General features: G+C 39.1%; 2 protein-coding genes across 2 annotated transcripts; one reads left to right on the forward strand and one right to left on the reverse strand.

Annotated features, from left to right (window-relative positions):
- Nucleotides 1-349: 349 nt before the first annotated feature.
- On the reverse strand, nucleotides 350-5,661 carry LOC139947340 (uncharacterized). Its single transcript, XM_071945237.1, has 5 exons — nucleotides 5,415-5,661; nucleotides 4,116-4,262; nucleotides 2,968-3,612; nucleotides 2,250-2,625; nucleotides 350-1,856 (listed from the first exon to the last, which is right to left on the reverse strand). Exons 1-5 carry the CDS (start codon nucleotides 5,481-5,483, stop codon nucleotides 1,750-1,752), a joined length of 1,344 nt encoding a protein of 447 aa, XP_071801338.1. The 5' UTR covers nucleotides 5,484-5,661; the 3' UTR covers nucleotides 350-1,749.
- Nucleotides 5,662-6,183: 522 nt separating this feature from the next.
- Nucleotides 6,184-26,314, forward strand: LOC139946949 (lysine-specific histone demethylase 1A-like). Its single transcript, XM_071944737.1, has 12 exons — nucleotides 6,184-6,654; nucleotides 10,260-10,404; nucleotides 11,219-11,352; nucleotides 11,891-11,969; nucleotides 12,534-12,910; nucleotides 16,206-16,348; nucleotides 17,130-17,220; nucleotides 18,202-18,410; nucleotides 19,215-19,459; nucleotides 21,075-21,262; nucleotides 21,693-21,935; nucleotides 22,448-26,314. Exons 1-12 carry the CDS (start codon nucleotides 6,325-6,327, stop codon nucleotides 22,775-22,777), a joined length of 2,514 nt encoding a protein of 837 aa, XP_071800838.1. The 5' UTR covers nucleotides 6,184-6,324; the 3' UTR covers nucleotides 22,778-26,314.
- Nucleotides 26,315-27,484: the final 1,170 nt, after the last annotated feature.

A 27,484-nucleotide genomic window follows, 5' to 3' on the forward strand; every position in this document is an offset into this window, starting at 1 on the left:
GTGATATTCTTCCTACTTTACATGTAGTCTGATATCTGATTCCTTGGCCTTTGGAAAATAAAATAAATCTGATTATAAATAGCCTGAAAAGTCTTTTAAACCCTACACCATCTGAATAGGTAGGTCAGCCCATGTGCTCAAAACGTTTTTCGCACATTTAATTTTTTTCCAAGGACAAAATATCAAGTCTAACATGGTTAATTCGCAGCAATTTTTAAGTAGTATTGTTGCCATTTTTCAAAATGAAAATTCCAGGTACATATTAAATATATTTGTCAAAATATTTGTAATTGATGTTGTCATCTTAGAAAAAAAATACAAGGACCACCCCCCCCCCACCCAAGCCCCTAAAAAAGAAGGAGATAAAGTTTTAAAAAATGCTACTAATGATAATTTTCAAAATGGCTTTGGACCATAGTGATTAATAGTGATAAATCATAATTGTACCCAAATATTTCAAGGATTGCACAGATTGTTTACGATCAGGATCTGAAAGAGAAACGGGTCTTAAACATTTTTTCAGGAGTCCATTTGTTTCAGCCATCTTGTTCAAAAAGTGAAAAAAAATTGTTAAAATTTCCTTTAAAGATTCAACAACATTAAAAGCGGCAAGAAATTGACATTTAAAAAATTGTGCTTAAAATTTTCTAAGAAGTGATTGATTTCAAATTGCAAGATGTGTTTGTTAGTTTGTTTGTTAAGATGATCTTCCCAACGAGGGAACTCGGCAAATCTTCCCACATTGGGGATATAAACACCAAGCTGGTAACAGCCAATCTCTCTCATACAAACATTGGTTTAACATATACGATTATGAAGTGCACAAATCAATAAATCGTGAGTCAGTAAACTTCATGTTTATGACAAAACTTAATCTAGTCATTGTGCTAACAGCGGTTAGCTTGGTAGGATTCAAAACCATAACCTTATGATTGCAAGTCTTTTAGTCTAACACCATTGACCTAAAGAACTCATCATCCACAGATCCCCAAAGAGCAGTCACATGTAAAAGGAGAGGGCATTTATAAGTATCTTGCTTTGGTATGCAGGCCAGATACTTCACGGGGGCTACGAAGGTGATTGCCTCGATGCCCCCATCATTGCCTTGCTGCCCTTGAAATACCCCAGTTGAAATTTACAATTTCCTCATAGGGTGCCCTTTACCAAGGAGAAATGCCTTGGTGCCCTCGTCCTTTCAACAATGAAGCACACAGGCCTGGGTATGCTCATCAAATTGAAATGAGCCAAGTTGTTTTAGAGATGACCTTTTACCAGCCACTTAGGATGAAGGCAGTGCAGAAACTAAAACGAAAATTCAATTGATTTTCTAATGTAGAAGTGCTCTTCACATTAAACTTAAAAGATCGTTGTCTTGCCCTGCTTCAGAGATCATGATATTCCAACTCACTGCAAATTCCTACACGTATAGGTGTCCACACAAAGCGAAGTCGTTGCTTGTGTCCAAAGCATGGCCAGATCTTCGCAACAGATTCCATGAGTGACACCACGCCTTCACTCATGATGACCTGCATACCCAAGTTATGCCCCATTAATTAAAGCAACTGTCTCAACCATAGTCTAGTCGCTGTTCACAAAGAAGTAAACTCAGATTGGGCCAGGGCTTTGGCCCAACTATGGCTGGCATTGACTCAGTATTTCAGGTTGGGAAATTCGTCAAAGCTGAGTTGGACAATGACTTGTACAAAAACTTGAGACTTATATCCAAAGTGAAAGGTACAGGCAGTATCATCAGGGGAGGGGAACGTTTTTCAGTTCAATGCGCCTGTGGGGTGCTGGGAGTAAAGTGCCCGTACCGATCACAAAATGATCCTTGTTGACGATGTACACCTCTTCCCCTGGAAAAAAAAACAAATAAACAAATAAACAAAATAAACGAAGAAAGTGGCACAGTTTAAAACAAGTTTCAAATGTTGGTTTAAACCATTTAAAGAATAAACGCAACATCTATTGAAGAATGAAGACTACTTGCTATTTTCTTCTGGTAAGAGGAACTTCTATGGGGAACAGGTGTAAGTTTGTATTTTGCAACCTGGCAGAGGACACCACAGCAAAAGCACAGGGCACCACGGGATTTGCTGTGGGTACCGTGTGATATTTCGTGGCCTGTACTTGTCATTATGCACAGTTATCACACCATTCGAAACCACAAGAGTGAATGGTTTTGAATGGTGAATCAACTTGTTTCGAAAAAGGCACCATTAGTAGGAGGGTTAATGGACTAAACTGACCTGTCCTGATGACCTCTCCTTCTTTCCTCTCTGATTCCACTTTGCCCTCCCCATCTTCATTCCCTTCGTCCTCGTCCTTAGCTTCCGTCCGATCATCATGCGCCGTCTGCTTCACACCTTCGATCTTGGTACCCTGACCAAGCTGGTTCCTCTGCTGGTCCGTACTGTTAGCTTCTTCGATTGCGTCATTCTGTGTATCGTCACTATCAATCGACGGCGGGCCAAGAGGGTTCACATAGTCTGCCATGGCCTGGATCTTCTGTATCTCGGAGAAGTATTGCACCGCTATCGGGGTACCAGTGATGTACGTACCGCCGTCTGATGGTATGACTGTTGCTACGACACACTCACAGCCGAGGCCCTCCAGCTGCTGCACCTAAAAATGGGATCACAATTTACAATGTTATAATTTTTATATGGGATTTGAGGCATTGCATGGTACGGTGTCAATGGTTTGCGGTAACACCCTACATGTATGTCACGTGTATCTACTTGCTAGGTAGATTAACTTTCTAGCTTTATAGTCTTCTACTGCGGAGTAGAGTTTCGGAATTCGGGAGACTTCTTAGTTCTGAAAAGAAAAAACCTGGGTGGAAGGAAGAAAATTGGCTTGTTGTGGATCGTTATTGACTTCACTACCACGGAGTGAGTTCTTAATTGGTCTCAACGCTTTGACTAGCTTACTCTGGAGTAAGAAATATCGTAATTGCTCACTCACCGACTGTTGAACTTGATTCATGACACTCTGAATCTGTTGTTGCCTCCATTCATGATCATTAGCTTCATGACCCAGCCCTGACCCTTGACCTTGACCTTGACCCTGACCTCTCATTAATGGTATTGTCTCATCGGGGAACTGTTGCGAACTCCACAATTGTTCTCGCCTTTCAACCCCGGCAACATTCATAGGAACCTGGGGTTGAGATGTGGGTTGATGGGCAGTGCTAGCGACCTGGCAACTGCTCTTTTCATCGTCCAACTCATGCTTCGATGGAACGGGTCGGTACCCTGAAGGCGTACCCCCCGAAGGTTGGGCGACGCTGGGCTGACCGGAGCTTGGCAAGGCGACATTTTGGTCCCGCGTGGCTAAAGGTGTGTTCTTGATAAGGCTTGTGGGCAGAGGCAGGTGTGACCCGGGGGTGTTGGGCCTGATGATCGGGCCCGACGGCGGTCTGGGTTGTTGGACTCTCCCGCTGGCTGGCTGCCGAACGAGGTATAGAGATCCTGGAAAGGCACCGGATGGAGGAGGCAAGAAACGGCGCTTGTTCTCTGCCGACGGATCATGTGGCATCATCAAATCTGTCATGTTGGTCTTTTGGGCATCTTCCATGCGGCGTTTCCGTCGCATGTTGCCAATCCAGTTCTAGCGGTTGTTAAAAAAAACATAAGTTTTGTAACTTATTAAAAAACAAAAGTTGTGTCGCTTGTAAAGAAAGTTGCAAGAATGAATTCTCATCTCGAGTAATGTGAAAATTTTTCCAAAGTTAACATTATAGCATAGAATGTAAGTCTTAGAAAAGTTGCCCGTCTCATAAAGTAATCGATGTTTGAAGCTTTGCATGGTGTGGATTATAACCAAAAATTACTGAAGTCTGCATGGTCAATTAATTAGACTGCAATCACAAGGCTGTAGGTTCTGATTTCTGAAGTAATGAGGTCTCATTCAAAGCATTTAAAGAAACATTTAATTTTATGGACAATTTTATCCGGTGATAAGCGATGAACAACAGTTCCATCCATTTCTATATTAGAAAACTTTAGAAGAAAATAACGAATGAGATATGATTGAAAAGCAAATGAACTTCCATTGACTAAAAGACTCCGATAAACTTTAATTGTTCTAATAATAATATTCAATTTGTTTACCCTGACGATATCGAAATCCACCCCAGCTTCTTGAGCGCAAGCTACAATCTTGTCCTGGTACGCCAAGCTCTGCCCGAACATTCCATTCTCATAATGCTTCATTAAGATACGCTTCTGGTCCAAGCTGAACGAGTATCTCATGGGAACCTGAAGATATTGGACAAAATTGTTTTTTATATAATTATTATTGAGAGTTTTATTCTGTCACTCTTTTTAAGAACACAAATTGCATTAATCAATTTAGCTTTGAGCAAGGGTCTTACTCAATGTTCTGTTCAGGTCCCTATTTCATAGAGGAGCTTATTTTAATTAGCAGAAAATATTGCTTTATAACAGTTCTGTGCTTAGCAGCACTGTGGCAGGTTACCACTCACAAACTGTATGTGATATGGTAGTATGGCTGGTAACCTAACTTTGATATCATAGTTTTGATGTGCTAAGCTACTTTCTTCAACACTGACATTTTTTTATTCCCAAATGTATACAGGAAACCAAATTCTCGCAAAAAAAAATGGTACTCAACTTTCCTTTTAAACAAAAAGTGTATATAAATAAAAATCAGCAAGACCTGACATCAGGGCATAATTATTTATTCCCCATGAACTGAATTGACTAGAAAAAGGGGTTTCTTTTTTTGTTGTATTTTTATTCATTTGAAAGGAAATTTCATTTTATAATTATTTAGATGTATCCCAAATAAAATCCTTTCTTTATCCCCGATGCAAATTTAACATCTATTAACATCTATTAAAATCCTTTGCATTGTTTGGGTTAAATTTAGAAAGAATTAAAATTAATTTGAACTTTAGGTATTGAATAAAACCAAAAGTAATAATTTAATTTGGTTGAAAAGGGGAGGCAAAACATTTAATATGTAACTTAATATAATCTTTTACAAAAATGTGTTAGTCACATAAATAAATGTTAATGTTCTCCAACTCTTGACAAGACATTTGTCATGCTCATGGCACACTTTCCATTTCCATTTTCTTTCCTCTACAATCATACCCTGTCAGTGCTGTTTACTTACTTAAAATTAGTTATAAACAAAAACTCTATGAGAAAGTGACAGCAGTTGATCAAAACAAACCCACATGGCATGGGGGCACCCAATGATCCACGAATACCAGCGTAGTTTACTTTTTTGTTTATCTTCCCACGCGCATGCATACGTATGTGCAGAGAGAAAAAACCGCAGCGTTTCTGCAACACTGCTGCAGAGTGCTAGCCAAGCTTCTTCGCCTTTTCATCGCTTTTGTGATCATTTTTTCACGACAAAAGTTTCCGAGCGCGGCTTACTTTTTGTGGTAGTGGGTTGAAACCAGCTCCATGATTGAATGAAGCCCCTTCTATCCTGGTGAACTCCATGGCAGGCACCAGGTGCGACGCTTTTCAGCTTTTCTTCTCAGTGATGAACGAAGAAATTTAAAGCTCGCACGGAATCCTCAGAATCATGCATCAAAATGGACGATCTAAATCTATTTATCTAATCAATCATTCATGAATTACCCACAATGCAATCTGATTTGACCTCGCCCTGCAGTTTTCGTCTTGTGTTTTCCATTTCAGACAAAAAATTCGTTCATTTAATACATGTATATCACCAGTTGTATAGCGGTTACAGTGATGAAATGAGTCATAAAATCAAAACTTCAAGATATGCCACCACTTTGGGGTAAAATCATCTTCTTTTGAAGCTCTCTTTGTGAACAAAAGTTGCCAACCTCTTTCGTAAAGTCGTCGATATCTTCCGAAATCGGGGTTATCGATAATAACACTTGACACAAAAGCAACTTTCAAAGAATACTGAGGTTATCTGTTTTATTTACACCTAATGCCAAATGAATGAAAACATATATTTTGGAGTTAAAAACAATGAAGTAAAATGCTTAAACAATAGAAGCGGGCCAGACGATGGTTTCGTGAAAAACCGATATTGAAAAGTTGTGATCGATACTCGATTTGGCCAATAATGCGCTGTGTGTCTGCTGCAGAGCTGGATATGGGGCGCACGCATGGTGTTTTGTGATGAATTTTATTGATGATGCATGCATCATGCATGCACCACACACAAAAACACAGTGCACGCAGATGTTTCTTTGTTCAAAGATGTGACTTGAGTTGATGTTGGTTTTAATAAACAAAATACTTTACAGTTTATAAACATCAAAATATATACTATTATCGTAGGATTGGGTACGAAGAATCCATGGAACGGAAAGAGAAGGAAAAGGACAACGGAGGAAGCGGGGATGAGGCCAAAAAGAGAATAAGTCCGCAGTCGTCGGATGCCGGGAGCTCGGCATCGGGGAGCACGGGGTCAGGACCGAGCGTAGCGGTGATGTCGCTGTCGGCCAACGGTGGTGGTGGTGGTGGTGGTACGGGCAGCCATGGCCACGGACACGGTGGCCACAGTCATGCCATCTCGCAAGGAATGCATAGTAGCCATGGACATGGTTCAGGGTCCCAGAAATCATTCAAGTTGGCCCCAGGAATGCATGATGCCCCAAGGAGGCAGAGTAAACGAAAGAGGGCGAAGGCAAGATAAGAGATTTTTATTAAAATCTAAAAAATAGTTTGTGTATTTTTGTACATGATGATGATGATGTAGCAGGCCAGCTATCTTCATGACAAAAGAGAAGTAGACATTTATAATAAGTTAACTTTGATTTTCATGTAATTTGTTTCATTTGATTTGTCTATAATATAATTTAGTTTATAACGTTATTATTATGGCTGCATTTTACGATGTACACGGTGACGACTGACTGCTGATGGTGTATGTAAAAGACTTCAAAAAACAGCAAAGCAAAAGTTTCACTTTAAATAAATGTTGACCAAAAATAGATTTACCATATCGTTCTAGAGTGGTTTGCCATGGTTACCAAAGTTGCAGTATCTTTGCAATAGTAAAGATTATTGTAACCCTCCATCTTCCTGATTGTCGCGTGGTCGGGATTGGGAGAATAGAGGGTTACAATTTGAATTTATCACAGCTGAGCTACCAAAAGCAACTCTTAATATTCACTAGGCCTATGTTGTTTCTGATTTGTACGTCTATACGCATATTGAATAGACCCGTTGCATAATGCGAATCGATTCAGGGACGTTGTGGTCATGCGCACATTTTTATGCACAAAGAACAGCTATCGTCCAATCATTCGCTTCCTTTGACCCCAGTGAGGGTGCTTTTTGACCCCAGTGATTGAGTTTTTTTAGCGTTTGATGTCACATGCAATGGGTCTAATATAGGAGGTGGCTTGATCATCCCATCATATGCGTTAAAAAGCAAAGATGCCCTTAGCAACCATGGCTCGAATCCGGTTGGAAAATTCACAAGACTGCAGGGCTTGTTCTCTAAAACTACATTTTTACTGGTGAAAAAACTTCCTACACATTTTATACAAACTGTTTTTTTAACAGGGAAGCACTGAGTCCTAAGAGAAGGTTTATAAATCTCTTTGTATTATTGACATAGATATTCATTAGAATTGAACGATATATGTCAGACTTAAGGCCGAGTCACACTAGAGCGATAACGAAAACGAAGAGAACAAGTTCTATTGGTTGAATTGCTCCACGCAGAATACGCACACGCTCATTCAACCAATAGAATGCGTTATCTTTGTGTCGTTCTTGTTATCGTTCTCGTTATCGCTTCAGTGGGACCGGGCCTTTACATTGTAGTACTATGAGTGAAGATTCCAATTAACTGGGAAAAATGCACAGTGAGGTATACCAGTTAACAAAAACCAGATAGCCGGACTTGTACAGTACTGAGTTAACTGGTCTGGCACTTAAATCTCTGGCCTTGAAGCCTGCAGTTTTAAGTGTTAATTTTGAGCCCTGGCAACAGTTGAAATCGGCCAATTTGGGTTCGGCTTCATGTTATTGAAAAGTGGAAGTCGGATCTGACATTTCCACAAATGATATTTTACTGATGTTGCCATTGGACATTTTGGAAGGCGATATTCACAAAAATTGTAAATTCTCTTTTATTATTTCACAGACAATTTACAAAAAAAGCTATGTAAATTGTACTGTACATCAACTAACAATCCAATGTGTTAAAGAAACAATCAGTTTGTTATTTTCCTACATGTTTTTCTTCTGTCATGTCTGTAAACAATTTTGGTTGCTTTTGTGAGCATATATGTAGGGCCTATAATTCTATGAGGTTGATAAAAACATAATGTTGGTATAAAGACGTCAAAAGGTAGGTGGTGTTACCAAAAAACCTTTAACAGAAAATGTATCAAATTGGTAGCAATCAAATTTCCTTTGTAAAATACAGTAATAGTATAGTAGTAGGAATGGTAGAAGAAATTTTGTTTGATTCTGTTCTGTGTGTATTGTTTAATTGCATGTTAAGGAAAATCACCTATTTCACAATTTTTAGCACCAGTTTATTGTGAGTTTATTTTAGTTCATATTTTTCAATTTGTTCTGATTTGTTTTTGGCTTTAGTGGTGTGTAACATTAAAGTTATTTTGACAATGTATCCTTCCGCGAAATTGGCAGTGGATACATGTACATACCAGCAATACGATGACATCAAGGGATGCAGTGCTGGAGGGTTGGTTGGGGAGGTGATGGGGCAAAAAAATAATTAAAGGGGGGGGGGCTTTATACCACCAATTTCTCAAATGAGTTAAATGCAGCTGAGTGATGGATGGTCTACATGCAGGGTAATAGAGCATGCAGTGCATTTAAAGATCCATACAGTAGGCCTACTCACAAACATGAAATACTACCCCCCCCCCCAAGTTTAAACTAAGCTAAAATTACATTAACATCGGAGTGACAAAATTGAAGGGGAAATGTAGTCCAGTTCCCTTTTCATGTTTTTGGTACTCTGTACATGACAACAAAGCCTATTGCCAATTATTTTGGCATTCACATCAAAGTGACCATGACCAAGGGGGAAATGTAGTCCAGTTCCTTTTTCGTATGCATGATATCAAACATTGCCAATTATTTCATGTTCACATGTATCCATTTACTTTTTGGATGATGCTAACAAACAGTATTGCCAATGTTAATGGCACACTGGGAACTTGATGGACTTAGGTAGTCAGCCATGTCTTTACTGTGCGCACTCCAGACAGTCTAGTTACTTATTCATTTAAAAGCTGTACGATCATATTGTGAAAATAATCACTTTGCATGCAGCTAAAAATCACTATTGACCTCAACTGACTTCGTTTAACCTTGAACTCTTAGTCATGCTGTGGGAAATATTTGTACACTACTGGTTTGTCCTTGGTTTACCATGTGCTGTACTTGTTGTTGTACATGAATAAACACTGTACCTTCACAGTCAATGGTGTGACAGCATTTCATCTTTTGATGATTTAATGTGCATTGAAAATCTGCAAGGTCAAATTTCTGAACCAATTCAGCAGAAACTGTTCCTTATTTTGTGACACAAATAATGCCTTTCGCTTATTTGTAGTCAACTAATCGGAAGAACTGGGGCCCAATTTGAATGGGCTGCAGTGTTATGTGCTTATGGGGTGTGGCTCATTGGTCGTAAGCACAAACTGAGAGCCATGAAGTTGGGCCCTAGTCACAAGCGATTTAAAGTAAGTTGACAGTTTTTGCTTCCAAAGGAAAGTTTGTATGTGCTTGAAATTTGTGTTTTTGCATTGTATATATATATTTTTTTTTAAATGTGTTTTTGTATGTATTTTTTTTTCCACGCCTTGAGATGTGTTAACCCTATTGCTAAATGCAACAATATGAGCCAAATGGTAATATGTAATCTGTTGCATTTGGCAGTCGACTAAAGATGTCATTCTTTGACTGAATTTGTTGCATTTAGCCGTCAAGCGACTTCATATTGGTATGGCATTTTGTTGTATTTGGCAGTCAACTCAAGTTCATATCTTGATGGAATTTGTTGCATTTGAACGAGTTCATGTGGTCCCACATATTGGCTAAATAGCCATGTCACCACTACATGTGTGCATTTGTTGCATTTAGCAGGGCAAATACCCTTGTTTGATCCCAACACAAACAAGATGCCTGCACATTGTTGCATTTGGTATGGTTCTCATTTCAACTGTGTTGCATTCTGTTGTATGTATTGGCAATTTCCAAAGATGTTTGAATAACTTGTAGCCTCATTGTTCTTTCCATAAGGTTGAGTATCGAGAGATGGATGAAAAACTGGCGAATCTCTCTGAAGATGAGTACTTCTCTGAGGAGGAGAGGCAGGCTAAGAAGGAGAAGGTCGTGAAGCACGTTGAGGAGGAGCCAGAGGAGAGCGACATCGAGGAGCCTAAAGGTAAATAAGGCAAATTCTTGACCGTGAAAAGGGAGTCCAGAAAAAAGGCGTGCATAGATTTTTGTTTGCATCTCAAGGCCATAAAATGGTGCATTTAAAGGAACACGTAGCCTTGGATCGGGCGAATTGGTCTATGAAAAGCATTGGTAACCATTTGTTACAAAGTGCATACATGTACATGGTTAGAAAGATGTTTAAAAAGTAGAATAAAACAAGCCACACAAAAATGCCTCGAAAATTGTACTGTTTTCCATACGTCATAAACTAACACGGCCCGCCATTTTGTTGAGTAAAATTTTTGACATCTACATAATGGCCAACCGTGTCGCCTGATCCAAGGCAACGTGTCCCTTGAATGTACCTTATCAGGCCTCAAAATAACACATGGCACTGCCCAAAGCAATTGCCGTGGTGCCCTGTGGAAGGTTCCAGTTCAAATTTATATTTTCCTCATAGAGTTGCTCCTTGCCAGAGGGAAATTAAGGTATTGCTGATGATAAAGACATAGCTGGAGTCTGTTAAGGCTAAAACTAAAATGCGTTCGGCGATCATGGCCATATGCGTGCTGACGCCCAAGTTTGCACGTGCACTAATAACATATAAATGCAATCAATACACAAGTCTCAAAGTACATGTAACCCATGGCATCCACAGCAGTTTAAATAACCACAATACTTCAAAATGGAATGTATCCTAAAATGATTAGTACTATCAAAAGCTGCTGTAGGCTTCGAACAAATAGTTTTACTAGTGAGAACCAAACGTTTCTTCCACTTGCATTGAACTGACAATTCATTATTATGCTTTCCATCAGGTCTTGAGGGAGCTGCATTCTCAGCTCGACTCCCCAGTGACAAGATGACTGCCCAGGAGGCAGCATGCTTTCCAGATATCATCCAAAGCCCTACACAGACACAGAAGCTGTTCTTGTATATCCGCAACAGACTGGTAAAGTCTAATTAACCCCCTTGCTCCACCCCAATCCCCTCCCCCACCCCTTCCTCCTTTCAAGATATCATCCAAAGCCCTACACAGACCCAGAAGCTGTTCTTGTAGGCATTATCCGCAACAGACTGGTAAAGTCTAATTAACCCCAAAAGCTTTTCTTGTTGTATATTCATAGCAGACTAGTAAAGTCTAATTAACTCCCCAAAAGCTGTTATTGCTGTTATTCATAACAGACTGGTAAAGTCTAACCTTCCTGATACAATGTATATTACATACAACAGTGGGACACAGACCGAGTATGCTGTTCATTCACATTTTCTAGGAAGAAATGAAACAAAGGGAGATGGAAATAGTCCACATTGTGTCGAATCCTGTTGTTTTTGCATCTAATGAGTCTGTAAAGCTCCTGAACTGTAACATCTTGGAATTTAAGGATCTACATGGTCTACCCCTACATCATACCTTTTGTTAATGAATACACATCCATGCATGTTGAGAAATCATTATTTTCATGTGTAATTATCCCCTTGTTTTACAGCTTCAACTATGGTTTGAGAATCCTAAGATGCAGCTGATATTTGAGAATGCACTGCCACAGATTGAAGCTCCTTACAACAGTGAGTTCCGCTCTTTCATTCACTTAGATGTTTCTTTTGTTTTAAAATCTTCACAGAGACTATTAACCACTTCACATTGATATTCTGAAGAAATTACCTCAACACCCTCTACACTCTTTTGTCCTCTATTCGTGGCACGTCGAGGCCGAGCGGTCTATTTCACGGGACCCAAGCTCGGGTGTTGTCAGCAGCAGAGTGTGGGTTCGAATCAGGGTCATGACACTTGCGCCCTCGAGCAAGGCACTTAACCAAATACCATATTTGCTTCGTAAAAAGTCTAGGAAGGTGGTGCTTGCTGCGCTACTTGTTACTTGTTAGGCTCCTAGTGGATGATACTCATGCCTACATCCTTACAGAATGTGAAGGGGGGATAACCCTGTTTCAGTCCCAGAAGTGGGTGTCAAAATGCCCCTGGTGGCAGTTGATTTAGGTCGTTCGATAGCCCGACTCAGTTAACATGTACCCCTCACTTTGAAATGGCCGTCCATGGCCTTGTGATGTAAGGCAATCTCTCATACAAAAATATACACAAACATTTATGGAGTGATTGTTCTTTATTTATAGGTGATGTCCAACTTGTGATGCGGGTCCACGCATACCTGGAACGCCATGGTCTCATCAACTTTGGTGTCTACAAGCGTCTGAAACCCCTGCCCACCAAGACCATGGGAAAGGTGCTCGTCATCGGGGCGGGTATCTCCGGTCTAGCCGCAGCCTCACAACTCCAGACGTTCGGTATGGACGTCACCATCCTGGAGGCCCGGGACCGGGTTGGGGGCCGGGTCACCACGTATCGTAAGAATAACTACGTGGCCGATCTCGGAGCGATGGTGGTGACGGGTCTTGGGGGTAACCCCATGACCGTTGTAAGCAAACAGGTCAACATGGAGTTGGCCAAGATTAAACAGAAGTGCCCACTTTTTGAGAGCGGAGGTCAAACGGTATGGACGGCAAGTATTTTTCTGTGATTGTTTGGAGTTCTCTAACATCGACACTGTTGTTCTACTAACATTTGAAGTTGGCCACCTGAGATGGCAGCAGTTGAGTGTAGAAGATTCTAGACTAAGGCCTTTTTTTCAGGCTCAGCTCTGTCACTAATTTTGAAAATTAGCACAAGCTTAAGCCTTGGTTTGAGAAAAATTACCCTAGTGCTTTAGCCCGCAATCTTTTAGCTCAGGTTTGTACATGTAGGTCTCGCATTCTGGGCCCAGTTTCATAGAGTTGCTTAAGCAGAACAAAATAGCTAAACCAAAATGATGCTTACCAGAATATGGTTACCAGCCAAAATACTATTCTACATGTACCTACAATCTAGACTACGTTTTTTTTTTTAGCCGGATCAGGCTTAGCTCTGTCACTTATTTTAAAAAGGATACTTTTCCGATAAGACACTTTGAACAAAGGCCAATTCATGAAGCTGTTTAGCAGAAAATTCTGCTTGACAAATTGCTTTGCTCAGTAAAAATTTAGTGGGGTACCAGCCACAACAATGTAAAGTTAATGTAATTTTGGCTGGTAACGTGTTTCTGCTAAGCAATACTTTTCTGTGCTCAGCAAGTTTTTTTGCGCTTGCAGGCTTTATGAAATTGGGCCCAGATGGACTCTTCCTAAGCCAGAGCACAAGCCTTAGCCGTGGTTAGAAAAACGACCCTAGTACTTTAGCCCGCAATCTTTTAGCTCAGGTTTGTAGGTCTCGCATTCTAGTCAGAGTCGTAAGTTTTAGGCATTGAATCTTAAAAGGTTGACTAACACCTTGTTCAGACAGGCGTTCTAGTGTTGCGCCAAACCAAGTAGATTAGTTGACCTAAATAAATTTTGGTTTCAGACAGGCGAACTTAAAACATTACATACACATTAGGATCAGCTCTTGAAAAGATCAACGACTGAAACCAAGTCGATCTTTCAAATTCCAGCATATCCAGTCACTCCTTACTGTTTCAGGCATCAAACTTTTCACGTGCTTAATTGAAGAATTTGGTTTTAGATACCTGCTGTGCCCCAAATTTAGTTTAGTTTTAGTCTTATTGGTTGAGTTTTTCTCAAGGGTTGAGTACTTTCTCAAGGAGTTAGTTTTTCCAAGAGGGAAACTTTTATTTTGGTTTTATTTTTGGACTGAAACTTGTGCAAGACTGGCTTTTATACCAGTGCTCAATCACACAACTTTTCATAAACTGTACAAGTCTTGCGTGTATTCAAAATTTGTTAGGGCCACTTTGGTCCCATGCCAGTGCTTTAAAGGCACTGGACTGAAGTTGCAAGAAAATTATGAAAGAAAAAACACCCTTGTAAAAATCAGTGTGCTTTCAGATACCAATAAAAGGCTTCTGTCCAGAAAAATTAGGTTACTTCAGAGGGAGGCGTTTCTCACAATGTTTTATACTATCAACAGCCTCCTTTGCTTGTTTACCAAGGAAGTTTTTATGCTAGTATATATTTTGAGTAATTACCAAACATGTAGTGTGCCTACTACGAGTTCAATATGCGCAAGACTTGCTCAGTCCATTATGATTTTAATGCAGTGTTACGTATGTGTTTCTTATTAGTTTTATTTTCTTCAACATTCTTGGTTTTTAGTTTGGTGTTTGGTGGTGGTTGAAATAACCCTGTTTATAAGATTATTTTGTTTAACACATTTTAAAGGGAAGGCACAACTCTGATTTCTGTGATCATTTTGTTTTCAAAAAAACTACTGACAGCAGACTTACCAGGTAAATCAACTTCCCTCGATTAAATGTGCTCAATGTTCAGAACTACGTAAGCATTAGAAATTTACCTGGTACTAGGTCTGCTGCCACCAAGTGTTCCATAGTCTACCATGTCCTTTTCATGAAAATAACTTTTCAAATTTGTTCTCTCTGTTTTCTTTCTTTCTTTTTTTCTATAAAAGGACTGCTCATTGCCTTTTAAGATTAATCTAACCTTTACATAGTCAAATTTGATAGATCTGTTTAATCACTAAAACGAGCTTAGCACATCGCAATTACGCTTACCAGAATATGGTAAGCAGCCAAAACGCATTTTTCATTTTATACGTTCCATCTGTGACTGGTATCCTACCTGATTTGGCAGGAAAAATATTTCAGCGATTCATTTTGCTTACGCAGATCTACAAAGTTGGTTCCTGATGTGTGTTCCTTTTAATGTCTTTATTGATCTTCAAAAACTATAAAATCAGTATTCATTATTTTCATGAGAGTGAACAAATTTCCAATGAAACAAAGGAAAAACATGTTGTGCGCTGTCTTTAAAGTTAGAATTTTATGTGATAGTTGTTCTTTTTTGTTTTTATAGTTAACTTTATTCAACTAGTTCGTATTGATACCACTCAAACCTAGAAATAATTTCCATCTAAAATCAACCAAAGTGTAGGTTCCCTTAATGGTTAATTTAGAAGTTAAAGCTAACTTGATTAATTTAAGTTCAAACTAAAACAGAGCACTATCATCTTAACAAATTTTAAAAACGTTCCCGTATACTACTGAAACCTAGAAATGATTTCCATTCATAAATGCCTCAGACAGTTTCGCTGTTCCTATTGGTGGAGAGCGCATAACGTGGGTGTGTATAAACCTTTGTTTATGACCAGTAAAAAGTGTTGAAAACATAGGCGTGACACGCGAGCTTGCACCTGTTCTTATAAGACAGTTTCTTCATTCCTATTGGTCGAGAACAACGGCTGAAACAGTTGTGCCACATCACGCGATACGCGCGACGCGCACAGCATTCCCTTATAAGGAGTTGTTTACCCGAGGGCGGCAGAGGGCGTTACCATTTCATAGCTGGATGGGTGTGTTGTGTTAAAAGAAATCATTTAACAATTATAATTTTTGCATTTATTTTACTTTTTGACCAAAAAATGATGTTTTTGACCGAAAAGGTATTTATGAATGGGAATCAAAGTGTGTTGAATCGGTTTTCAACTAGTGGTTTAAACCCGCCGAGGCCTGGTTCTTTATAATTTACCTCGACTTTGTCTCGGTAAAATTATCAAGAACCAGGCCTCGTTGGGATTAAACCACTATTGAAAACCTCTTCACCACACTTTGATTCCCTTATTTATGTAGGATTAAAACAATCAAACAGTTAAAAAAAAAAAAGGTGGTTTACTTTGCCTTTAACTAAAATAGTATAGATTCAGATTCAAAAAACGAAATTTACCATCCATGATTATCAGCAATCCCGATGAACTAATTTAACGACTAAATTAAACAACAGTTTGTTTCCTTGCGTCAACAGATTCCTAAGGACAAAGATGAGATGGTAGAGAGAGAGTTTAATCGTCTCCTGGAAGCAACGTCCTTTATGTCTCATCAGCTGGACTTCAACTTCATTAACGGCAAACCTGTCTCCCTCGGTCAGGCACTGGAGCTAGTTATCAAGTAAGGCCACATTTAAAATACCACATGTGGCGTTTCGTGGACTCAAACTCTGATGTTTATGATCAGCAACACAGCTGCCACAGACCCGGCAGATGAATTCTGCTTGTGCGTTCATGTTGGAAAATACGTGTTGACTGGTCGGTGTTGTAGGCGGAAGTGAATTACTCTCCATGCGTTGTGAAGTAACTTGTTGGAGAAAGCGTGCTGGTTTCCGCACCGCCCTATCACTCCTTGTCCGTGTGTTTGGGCAGAGTGTGGGTTTGAGTCCCGGTCGTGATACCCTTGTCCTTAAGCAAGACACTTAACCATGATGCTTTGTCCTTCGGATGAGACTTAAAGCCGTTGGTCTCATGTGTTGTGTAATGCATGTAAAGGAACCCAGTGCACTTATGGAAAAGAGAAGGGGTTCGCCCTGGTGTTCCTGGTTTGATTGGCTGCATGTTGTGCCACAGCACCTTGTAAATCACTACATGGTGCTATGTAAAATGAGTAGGTCTCAAACTTCAACCGAGTCCTACATACCTTGCATAACACTGAACCATTAAAGCGCCTTGACTGATATGAGGGGCTATTGTTATATAAGAAGCCACTATTATTGTTACTCAAAATGTTTATGACCCCACAATATTTACATGTTTTATTTTGTTTATTAATTTTTGTTGCGAGACCAAGGACTCTTAGAAAAGCAATTTTCCAAAACCAATGATGATTTATACTTTTGTTCCGTGAATGCACAGTCGGACATTCATTTTAAAGTTTTTAATTTTTTATTTTCTTGCAGGCTTCAGGAGAAGCAAGTGAAGGAGAAGAAAGGTGATTATCTAAGGACGTTGATCAATCTCCAAGATCAAACCAAGGAGAATCAAACACAGGTAAGGGAAGGAGGTTGTCGAGATGTAATCAAGCCATTAAAATTGTGTTTTGTTCTAAAAGAGTAGTTGGTGTATCCCCACATATGCATAAAAATAAAAAAATTTGTGAAAATTTTGACTCAATTATCAAAGTTGCGAACGAATAATGAAAGAAAAAAATACTCTTGTTGCACTTATTTGTGTGCTTTCAGATTCATAATAAAAAATTTCAGGCTTAAAATCTTTAAATATATTTGAATAAGAAATAGACTATAATTGCTTCAATTTTTTGGGGGAAGGCAGTGCATTCTGCTCTACCATCCAGGCTTCTAGTGGATGATACCCATGACTACATCCTTACAGACTGTGAAGGGGGTAACCCTGTTTCAGGCCCAGGAGTAGGTGGCTCCTAGTGGATGATACCCATGCCTACATCCTTACAGACTGTGAAGGGGGTAACCCTGTTTCAGCCCCAGGAGTAGGTGGCTCCTTAGTGGATGATACCCATGACTACATCCTTACAGACTGTGAAGGGGTAACCCTGTTTCAGCCCCAGGAGTAAGTTACAATGTGCCCCTGGTGAAAGTTGAGTTGGGTTGATAGCCTAAATTAGTCAAGTGTAGCCCTCACCTTGAATTGGCCGTCCGGCCTTGTGAGTCTGACGATATCTCAGAAAAATAATATCACAGCATGCAAAAGAAAGATAAAATTTTCCTTTGTGTGCCGGTAACTCCTCGAGTCGAGCTATGTACGTCCCGTAGCCTTAGATCTCGAGGGTCTTTCTCAGGATCCTCGCTGTTCCCAAAAGCGCCGCCTTCTGTAACAGATCTATCCTCCTATTTTGTTGAGTTTGCACTAAGTGTAATTCGTTAACTTCCTTCTGTGTGTTGATGTTGTTTTACCTACTGCAACCACTGTGCCATTCAGCCTTCAGGCTGGAATATGTTGTGAATAAACCAATAATAATAATATTACTATTTGGTAAACTCTCTCTCTCATCAGCTTCTTGTACTTCAAGACAAGATTAAGGAGCTCCACAAACAATACAAGGAGGTCTCGGAGGCCAAATCACCGCGGGATATCACCGCAGAGTTCCTAGTACGCAGCAAGATGCGCGATCTAAACACTGCCCTCAAGGAGTACGATTCACTCGTCTTTAACCAGAAGGAGCTCGATGAGAAGACGCAGGAACTGGAGAATAATCCACCAAGGTGGGTGCAGCTCAACTTCTTAACTAAATAATTTGAAAAAGATAACTAAACATAGGGAAATATATTTGTCTCTTTCTTAGAGGGGGGGGGGGTGGCAGGAGAGATGTTAACATCTTAGAATGAATTATGATTTGAGTGTGAGTTTATGGATTTGCAGTGGATTTATAGATGCGGTGAAGAAGAAACTTGTCTTGTTGGTTCAACAACATCTAACTCACTTTTAAGACAAGCTTAGCATCCTCTAATCTTAAAGGGAAGTGTAGTTGAAAAATTTTGAAAATGTGTGGTGGTAATCTTTGGTAATCAATCTTTAAATGAATGACAACAAAAAAAAACAGCAACTTTCCGTAGTATACATTGCATCTCAAAGAAATGTGGTTATGTAAAAGAAAAAAAAACTCGCCCGACACTCAGGATTCCCCAACCACCACTGGACAAATTTTCTTTGTTTCCGACTAACACACATTTTTAAAAATTTTCAATTACATCGTTTTCACTGAAATGAAAAATTTGGTATCTAGCAATAAAAATGGTATCCAAAGCCAGTATTTTTGAGCACTTCTTTGATTTGAGTCTATTTATATGATCTACCATGTAACTGATCCATCTGGCAATGGTTTCCAGGGAAACATTTTTCCACCACTAAAGAAATCCTTGGCACAAACCTGAGGGCAATCCAAAGTGTTTTTCCTAAAAAAACTGAGAAATTTTTAACACTTCAATTTAAAAAAAAAAATACCCATTTTTACTCAACTTTTGTTGGTGCTGAATGAAGATCAATCAATTTATTGTTTCCGTCTGCAGTGATGTTTACCTCTCGTCTCGAGATCGTCAGATCCTGGACTGGCACTTTGCCAATCTGGAGTTTGCCAACGCCACGCCCCTCTCCACCCTCTCCCTCAAGCATTGGGACCAGGACGACGACTTTGAGTTCACGGGTAGTCACCTGACTGTGCGGAACGGCTACTCCTGCGTTCCGATCGCGCTGTCTGAGGGACTGGACATCAAACTGAACACCGTCGTCAGACAGATTAAGACCAGCCCAAACGGTGGGTGATATTAAGATTCTGTGATTTTAGCTACAGTAGATTAGATTAGATTAGACTAGATAAGACTAAACTAGACTGAACTGGAAAGTAACCTGACCGTGCGGAACGGCTACTCCTGCGTTCCGATCGCGCTGTCCGAGGGACTGGACATCAAACTGAACACCGTCGTCAGACAGATTAAGACCAGCCCAAACGGTGGGTGATATTAAGATTTTGAGGGTTTGAAATTAACACTGGACTGCATGGCTGAGGCCAGTACGCTTTTCTTTGGTTAACCCAAAATATTTATTTACTGACACCACCAAGTAGGGGAAAGCAGTTGCTGGTTACTTTTTTTGTTCTGACTATCATACAAATATTGACTGCTTCGAGTGCTATGGTTAAAACTATGACTCCCGAGGTGATCCCCGGAGCGTTCTAATTTCCCGAACGCTCCGGGGATCACCGAGGGAGTCATCGTTTTAACCATTGCACGAGTAAAAGCAGTCAATATTTGTTTTATAACACCCCAAACATTTCTTAATACTGTACTATTATTATTAAGTTACAGACCTGCATGCTACAATCCACGGACGACGCGAATACAGACTGAAAAAAAACTTTTACTGTGCTGCATGTAGTGTCGTGCAATCCGAAATGGTTACAGACTATTAATTTATCATCCTCGTACACGCAACGGGCATCTGGGTAATGCACGCCATGTGCTAGTCTTCGGACTAGCGCATGGCAAACCGACGCACTATCACACGGCCGTCGTCTAGCAAAACTAAGACATGTCATGTGACGGCTCTAAACCAATGAGCAGGGAGAATACTAGTAAGGGGTGTTATAATACTTTATATTACTCTCTTCCCAAAAACGTGTTGGGAAAATTTTTGTTTTTAAGTTAAAAAAAAAAATTGGCATAAAAAATCTTTATAAAGCCCTCCAAAAATTGTCAACTTAAGTCAGTTTAAAAAATATATATATTTTCTTAGATTTATTTCTTCAAAGATTGAGTAATAAACCACAACAGAAAGTGACTGGGTAAACTTTAAGATAAGTTTGGGTTGAACAAATAGAAAATGACTAGAGCGGGAGTTGAACAAATATTTTGAGTATGTACCAATGGTGTCAAGTGACTTTTAAGTATTTACAAAATTTGTGAAAGCCTGAGAAATGATCTGTGAAATTAAACCAACCAAATTCTAATCAACAAACAACTTAAAGCCATTGAACCCTTTCGGTACAGACAAAAAAATAAAAGTTCACAGATTTACAAATAACTTACAGGGTTTAGAGAAGGTAGTGGTGAAAGACTTCTCTTGAAATATTATTCCATGAAATGATTTACATTTTGAGAAAACAGTAAAACAATATCAATTCTCGTTAGCGAGAATTACGGATTTATTTTAAACACATGTCATGACACGGTGAAACGCGCGGATACAAGGGCGGGTTTTTCTCGTTATTTTCTCCCGACTCCGATGACCGATTGAGCCTAAATTTTCACAGGTTTGTTATTTTTTATAGAAGTTGTGATCCACGGAGTGTGAGCCTTAAACAATACTGTTTACCGAAAGGGTCCAATGGCTTTAAAACCTTTGTATAATTTTTTTTCTTTTTTTTCTTGCAGGTGTTGAAGTCCTTACCCAGAGTACTAAAAATCAAAGCGGTATGTACACCTACAAGGCAGACGCAGTAGTGTGTACTCTACCCCTTGGGGTACTCAAGCAATCCCCTCCAGGGGTACAGTTTGTCCCACCACTACCAGAGTGGAAGACAAGTGCTATACATCGCATGGGTTACGGCAATCTCAACAAGGTGGGTTTTAATTCACATTACAAGTCAAAGAAAAAAAAAAGAAGTTAAATGTTAAATTTACGCATGGTGTGGAAAACAAAACAATTTAAAGACACTGGACACTATTGGTAGTTGTCGTAGACCAGTATTCTCACTTGGTGTATCTCAACATATGCACAAAATAAAAAAACGGGAAAATTTAAGCTTAACTGGTTGTCGAGGTTGCGAGATAATAATGAAAGAAAAAACACTCATGTCATACGAAGTTGTGTGCTGTCAGATTCTTGATTTCGAGTCTGAGGTCTCGAAGACAACATTGAATTTCCCCAAAATTTAAAACACAAAATATCTTGGAACCAACTTGTTCGTAGGTTGTCATGTGCTTTGTGACAAGGCTTTCTGATCACATGGAATTTCTAAAATGTCTGAAACAATTTTGTTTTGTTCATAGGTTGTCCTGTGCTTTGACAAGGCTTTCTGGGACCCCTCAGTGAATCTCTTCGGTCATGTAGGAAGCACAACGGCCAGCCGCGGAGAACTGTTCCTCTTCTGGAACCTCTACAAGGCACCAGTTCTCCTCGCTCTGGTCGCCGGTGAAGCAGCGCAGATCATGGAGAATGTCAGCGACGATGTGATCGTGGGACGATGTCTGTCTGTACTGAAGGGAATATTTGGAGCTAGTACTGTTCCTCAGGTAAGAGACATGAAGTGAAATAATCCTGACCCCCCCCCCCCACTCATAGATTAAAAATTATACCTTGAGTTTTTTTAACCGTTTGATTGTTTAACCCTACATGATGTGATTTCTACAATCAAACTACATGTGAAAATTTATGTTCAAAAGGTGGCTGCCTTTGAGATATCACCAACATCTCGGCGCAATTATGTCCAAGTTTGAAGAATAATCCCTAATAGGAATACACAATCTGAGAAGTGTTACTGCAGGATGGCTTTTCAGATCCAAATTTTGGGACAAAACAAAAAAAATTTACTTTGAAGTGAAAAGTTTCTCAAAGTACAGTTGAAAGCTCCTGTCGAAAGATGTTTATTGCTATTAATTTAAAGAGAGTCGTATAAAGCGTGACCCACGCTTGCACACTTCCATTGTTTGACATCAAAGATGGCGGCCAATGTTATTGGTTTATAAGTTTGCAACATCGCAACAAATCAACTTTGTCATTTTTGTGTTTTTCGTTTTAATTCCAGCCAAAAGAAGCGGTTGTCACCCGTTGGCGTGCCGACCCCTGGTCCAGGGGGTCCTACTCCTATGTTGCGGCAGGGTCATCCGGGAATGACTATGACCTGATGGCAACCCCCATCACACCGACCCCAGTGGTCCCGGGTGCACCTCCCCAACCCAACAATATGCCCAGACTGTTCTTTGCCGGTGAGCACACAATCCGGAACTACCCGGCCACCGTGCATGGGGCTCTGCTGAGCGGACTGCGGGAGGCCGGGAGAATCGCCGACCAGTTCTTGGGATCCCCGTACGCCCCTCAGAGACAGGTGCCCCCTGTTGCTCATCAGACTGCCTAAAAGGGACAACAGTGATTGATACCCAGGAGCAGGGCCTTGAAATAACCCATAGCACCAACCAGCACTTGCCGTGGTGCCCCTGTGCTTTTGCTGTGGTGCCCTTTGCAAACTTACATTTTCCCCAATGAGGTGCCCCTACCAGTGGAAGAATTGCTGTGCCCCTTCAAGAAGGAAGTTCAAGGCCTTCAGAAGGATCATCTCATAATGCATTGTCAGCTTCTAACTACAAGGACCCAGTTTTTCGTGGAGCCATGTTCGGAAAACGTTTCCCGCTAAACTACAAGGGATCACAAGGCAGGCAATTTACAAGATAAACTTGACAATTTGTTGTGTAAAATTAAGTTCACTAACAACTGCACTAGTTTGGCCGGCTGAAGAAGATGCCAATTTATGCACTATGTACGTGGGCCATTTTGTTCGGTGGAGGTACATGTATACACACTTTGCTTGCTTGCGATTTGAGATGTTTGTGAGACACCTCTGCAAGAGTTCTGAAGGATCCCTTTATATTAAGGAAGAGCAGCCCACTCTAGATTGGACCATAGGCAGACACCCATAGGTGAAAGTACGGAGTAGTTCTACACACATTAGTATTTTTAACTTTCCAGTGGAACTTTCTGATGGTCTAATGAAACGATCAATGTGCAAGCACTGGATCCAATTAGATTGCTCCAACCATTCAAACTTGTTCCCGTAAGGAAAAAACTGCCAAGCCTGTAAAAGAACAACGTTTATGGCCTTAGTGCAAGTCTGCCGTTTTCTAAAATAAACTCCTTAAAAAAGAAGAACAAAAAACCTATAAGAACGCTCGGAGAACTTTAGTTTATTTTGTAAAATCAGAGCCATATGTTTAACTTTGCCAAGAAAGAATTATTCGCTCTTGGGTGGCACAGTCCGGATTTGGTGGAGAAAAATTGTTTCGCTGTACAAAAGTGTTTAAAAAAAGTCTGTGCAGTTTTGGGTTTAGTAGTTGTTATGGGTTGTGGTAAAACTCAAGTCAATTCGCTTGCGTATATTCCGACTCCAAACATGGCCGACAGGATAGGCGCATTGAGTAAGCTGCACATTTTGAAGGGGATCAATACGGCCCAGAGCTGATGTATCTCACTCCCTCCCCAGCTCTCTTTTTTCCATGAGAGTTTGTAAAATATTTCCCTGTAAAAAAACTTCTTTGTGTATATATACTTGAAGGTGCCACCATGTTAGGTTTTAAATGAAGACAATATCATCAACACAGCAAAACCTTTTCACTATTAGACCATACAATATTTAGTTCATTAAAGATTCACTATGTCGGCCTGCACTATGATATTATGTGATGACTGTATCTATGCAGTATACAGTCAACCCACCTACTGTCTAACGATTCGATATCATCCACTGTTTTAATTACAGATGCATACATGTAATACCAATTTGCAATATGATACCATGTTGTGAATGCATACAGCAAATTACAAGGTTAACCCTCCTACTGTCTAACCATTCACTACCATCCACAATGGTTTTAAATGATCACTGTTCCTTTCTGCAATGTGATATCTTGCAATGTGATATCTATGCATCCACACAGTGCACCGAAAATTATATGCACATCTTATTCCACTGCACACAATGTTGTTGTTGATTGGTTGGTCAACCCACTGTTAATGATGCTAAGAGTAAAGAGAGTTAACCTTGATTCTTTTTTGTATTTAACTATCATCACCATATGCCCAGACTTTTTTTTTTTGTTTTTTTTTACTCATTTTTTTTGAAGGATGAATTTGTAAAAAAAAAACAAAAAAAACGACACAAGCAATGGAAATATTATACGGTTTGGTCATTGATTTGGAGACCCTTTGTCAATATTGGAACATGACCTTTACTTTGCGTTTGATTGAGTGGACGGTGGTCCAATATTCCGCCTGATTGCTGCATTTTGGTACAAACCGCTCAAGACCGCTATGGTCTCGAAAGGGTTACATGTACATACACCTAAAAAGGGGGTGGTAGTCAAATCTTGCTACAAAATGTGAACAATGTGTTATTGCTGCACTGTGCATTTTGTTTTTTGCAGTGACGTGACATTGAGGGGCAGAGATACATGTCTTTTCCCGAGTTGGTTTTGGTGTTGTGGTCAGGACTTAAAGGTGTTGTATACGTTTGGTAATTGGAACCCACTGTTTGTTTCAATCCTATGTATTGTAGCACCAAAGCTAAAATTTTAAAAGGTGGTAGCATTTTTCAGATATTGCCCAAAATCTGGAGCAGTTATGTTCACACAAGAAGAATAATCTGCATTTTAATAATTATAATAATGATATCGAAGTCTTAAAGCGCACGTATCTACCAGCGAGGTACTCAAGGCACTGAGTAATATACAAACTTTCAGAAAGATAGGTTATTGAAGTGATGAATTCTGAGACCCAATTATGTAGCACCTTATAAGGGTTTACAAGGTGCTACGGCGCATACAGCAGCCACAGCCAGGAACACCGGGGCAAACCCCCTTCTCTTTTCGATAAGTGCACTGGGTTCTTTTACATGCGTTACACAATCTCAGAACTGTTACTGTTAGTTGTGCTTCTCAGATTCAAATTTTGGGGGACAAAAAGTCGCATTCAATAACTGCAGTACTTCAAGGTGAAAAGTTTCTCAAAATATTTTATACTATCGAAAGCTGCTGTACTTCTAACGAAGTTAGTTTTGATTGCCAATTTCAGAGTCATTACCAAATGTATACAGACCCTTTAATGAATTCATAATCAGTGGAGTTCAAACAAGGTAGCATCTTTAACACTGTTTTGGGTTTTCTTTAAAGACTTGTTATTTATTTTCACTTCATGTTGTAGTTGTGATCAATCTTTCTTAAAAGTCCATTTTGTTACTATTTAGTTTCTTTACTTGAATAATATAAGGTACTTCACCAACTACAAAGTAAAAAAACTTGGACAACGGTTGTATCATTTCATTGTCTGTGAGTATTTAATTTTTACAACACAAGTTCACGATCTAATTTATAAAAAATGCTTTTTAGTTTAAGTTCAAGCTGCTATTAATGTAAATTGCACATTGGTTATTACAGTATCAATAATAATTGATAAAAACATCAATTTATAATGTTAGGACAAATATTTATACTTACACAAGATTATAGCCTTAAAGTGCACATTTAAGAGCAAAACTTTATACGTAAACAATAGCATTGGTGCTTTTTAAGGCCAAATTTGTTGCTTTTTCAGGCAATAATTGATAAGTTACACAAGGCTAAGTATAGCCTTGTTACTTTTTCGGACAAAATTGTTGGTTTTTCGAGCAAAATTTAATAAATACACTTGTTACTTTTTTGGACAAAATTTGTTGCTTTTTTAGGCAAAACATGAACAGTACATAAGGCTATATATATATAGCCTTGTTACTTTTTCTGACAAAATTTGTTGCTTTTTTTAAGCAAAACTTGAAAAGTACACAAGGCTAAAGCCTTGTTACTTTTTCTGACAAAATCTGTTGTTTTTTCGGGCAAAATTTGATAAGTACTTTTTCTGACAAAATTTGTTGCTTTTTCGGGCAAAATTTGATAAGTACACAAGGCTATATATAGCCTTGTTACTTTTTCTGACGAAATTTGTTGCTTTTTTAGACAAAATTTGATAAGTACACAAGGCTATAGCCTTGTTACTTTTTCTGACGAAATTGGTTGCTTTTTTAGACAAAATTTGATAAGTACACTAGGCTATAGCCTTGTTACTTTTTCTGACAAAATTTGTTGCTTTTTTAGGCAAAATTTGATGAGTACTTTTTCTGACAAAATTTGTTGCTTTTTTAGGCAAAATTTGATACGTACTTTTTCTGACAAAATTTGTTGCTTTTTCAGGCAAAATTAGAAAAGTACACAATTTTTAGACAAAATTTGATAAGTACACAAAGCCTTGTGACTTTTTTTTGACAAAATTTGTTGCTTTTTTAGGCATAATTTGGTAAGTACACAAGGCTATAGCCTTGTTACTTTTTGAGACAAAATTTGTTGCTTTTTCGGGCAAAATAAGATAAGTACACAATTTTTAGACAAAATTTTGATAAGTACACAAAGCCTTGTGACTTTTTATGGCAAAATTTGTTGTTTTTTTAGGCATAATTTGATAAGTACACAAGGCTATAGCCTTGTTACTTTTTGAGACAAAATTTGTTACTTTTTCCGACAAAATTTGTTGGTTTTTCAGACAAAATTTGATAAGTACACAAGGCTATAGCCTTGTTACTTTTTCTGATGAAATTTGTTGCTTTTTTAGACAAAATTTGATAAGTACACAAGGCTATAGCCTTGTTACTTTTTCTGATGAAATTTGTTGCTTTTTTAGACAAAATTTGATAAGTACACAAGGCTATAGCCTTGTTACTTTTTGAGACAAAATTTGTTGCTTTTTTAGGCATAATTTGATAAGTACACAAGGCTATAACCTTGTTACTTTTTCTGACAAAATTTGTTGCTTTTTTAGGCAAAATTTGATACGTACACAAGGCTATAGCCTTGTTACTTTTTCTGACAAAATTTGTTGCTTTTTTAGGCAAAATTTGATGAGTACTTTTTCTGACAAAATTTGTTGGTTTTTTCGAACAAAATTTGATAAGTACACAAGGCTATAGCCTTGTTACTTTTTCAGACAAAATTTGTTGGTTTTTCAGACAAAATTTGATAAGTACACAAGGCTATAGCCTTGTTACTTT

This window comes from Asterias amurensis, chromosome 14, assembly GCF_032118995.1.
Source record: "Asterias amurensis chromosome 14, ASM3211899v1".
NCBI classification, from domain to species: domain Eukaryota; kingdom Metazoa; phylum Echinodermata; class Asteroidea; order Forcipulatida; family Asteriidae; genus Asterias; species Asterias amurensis.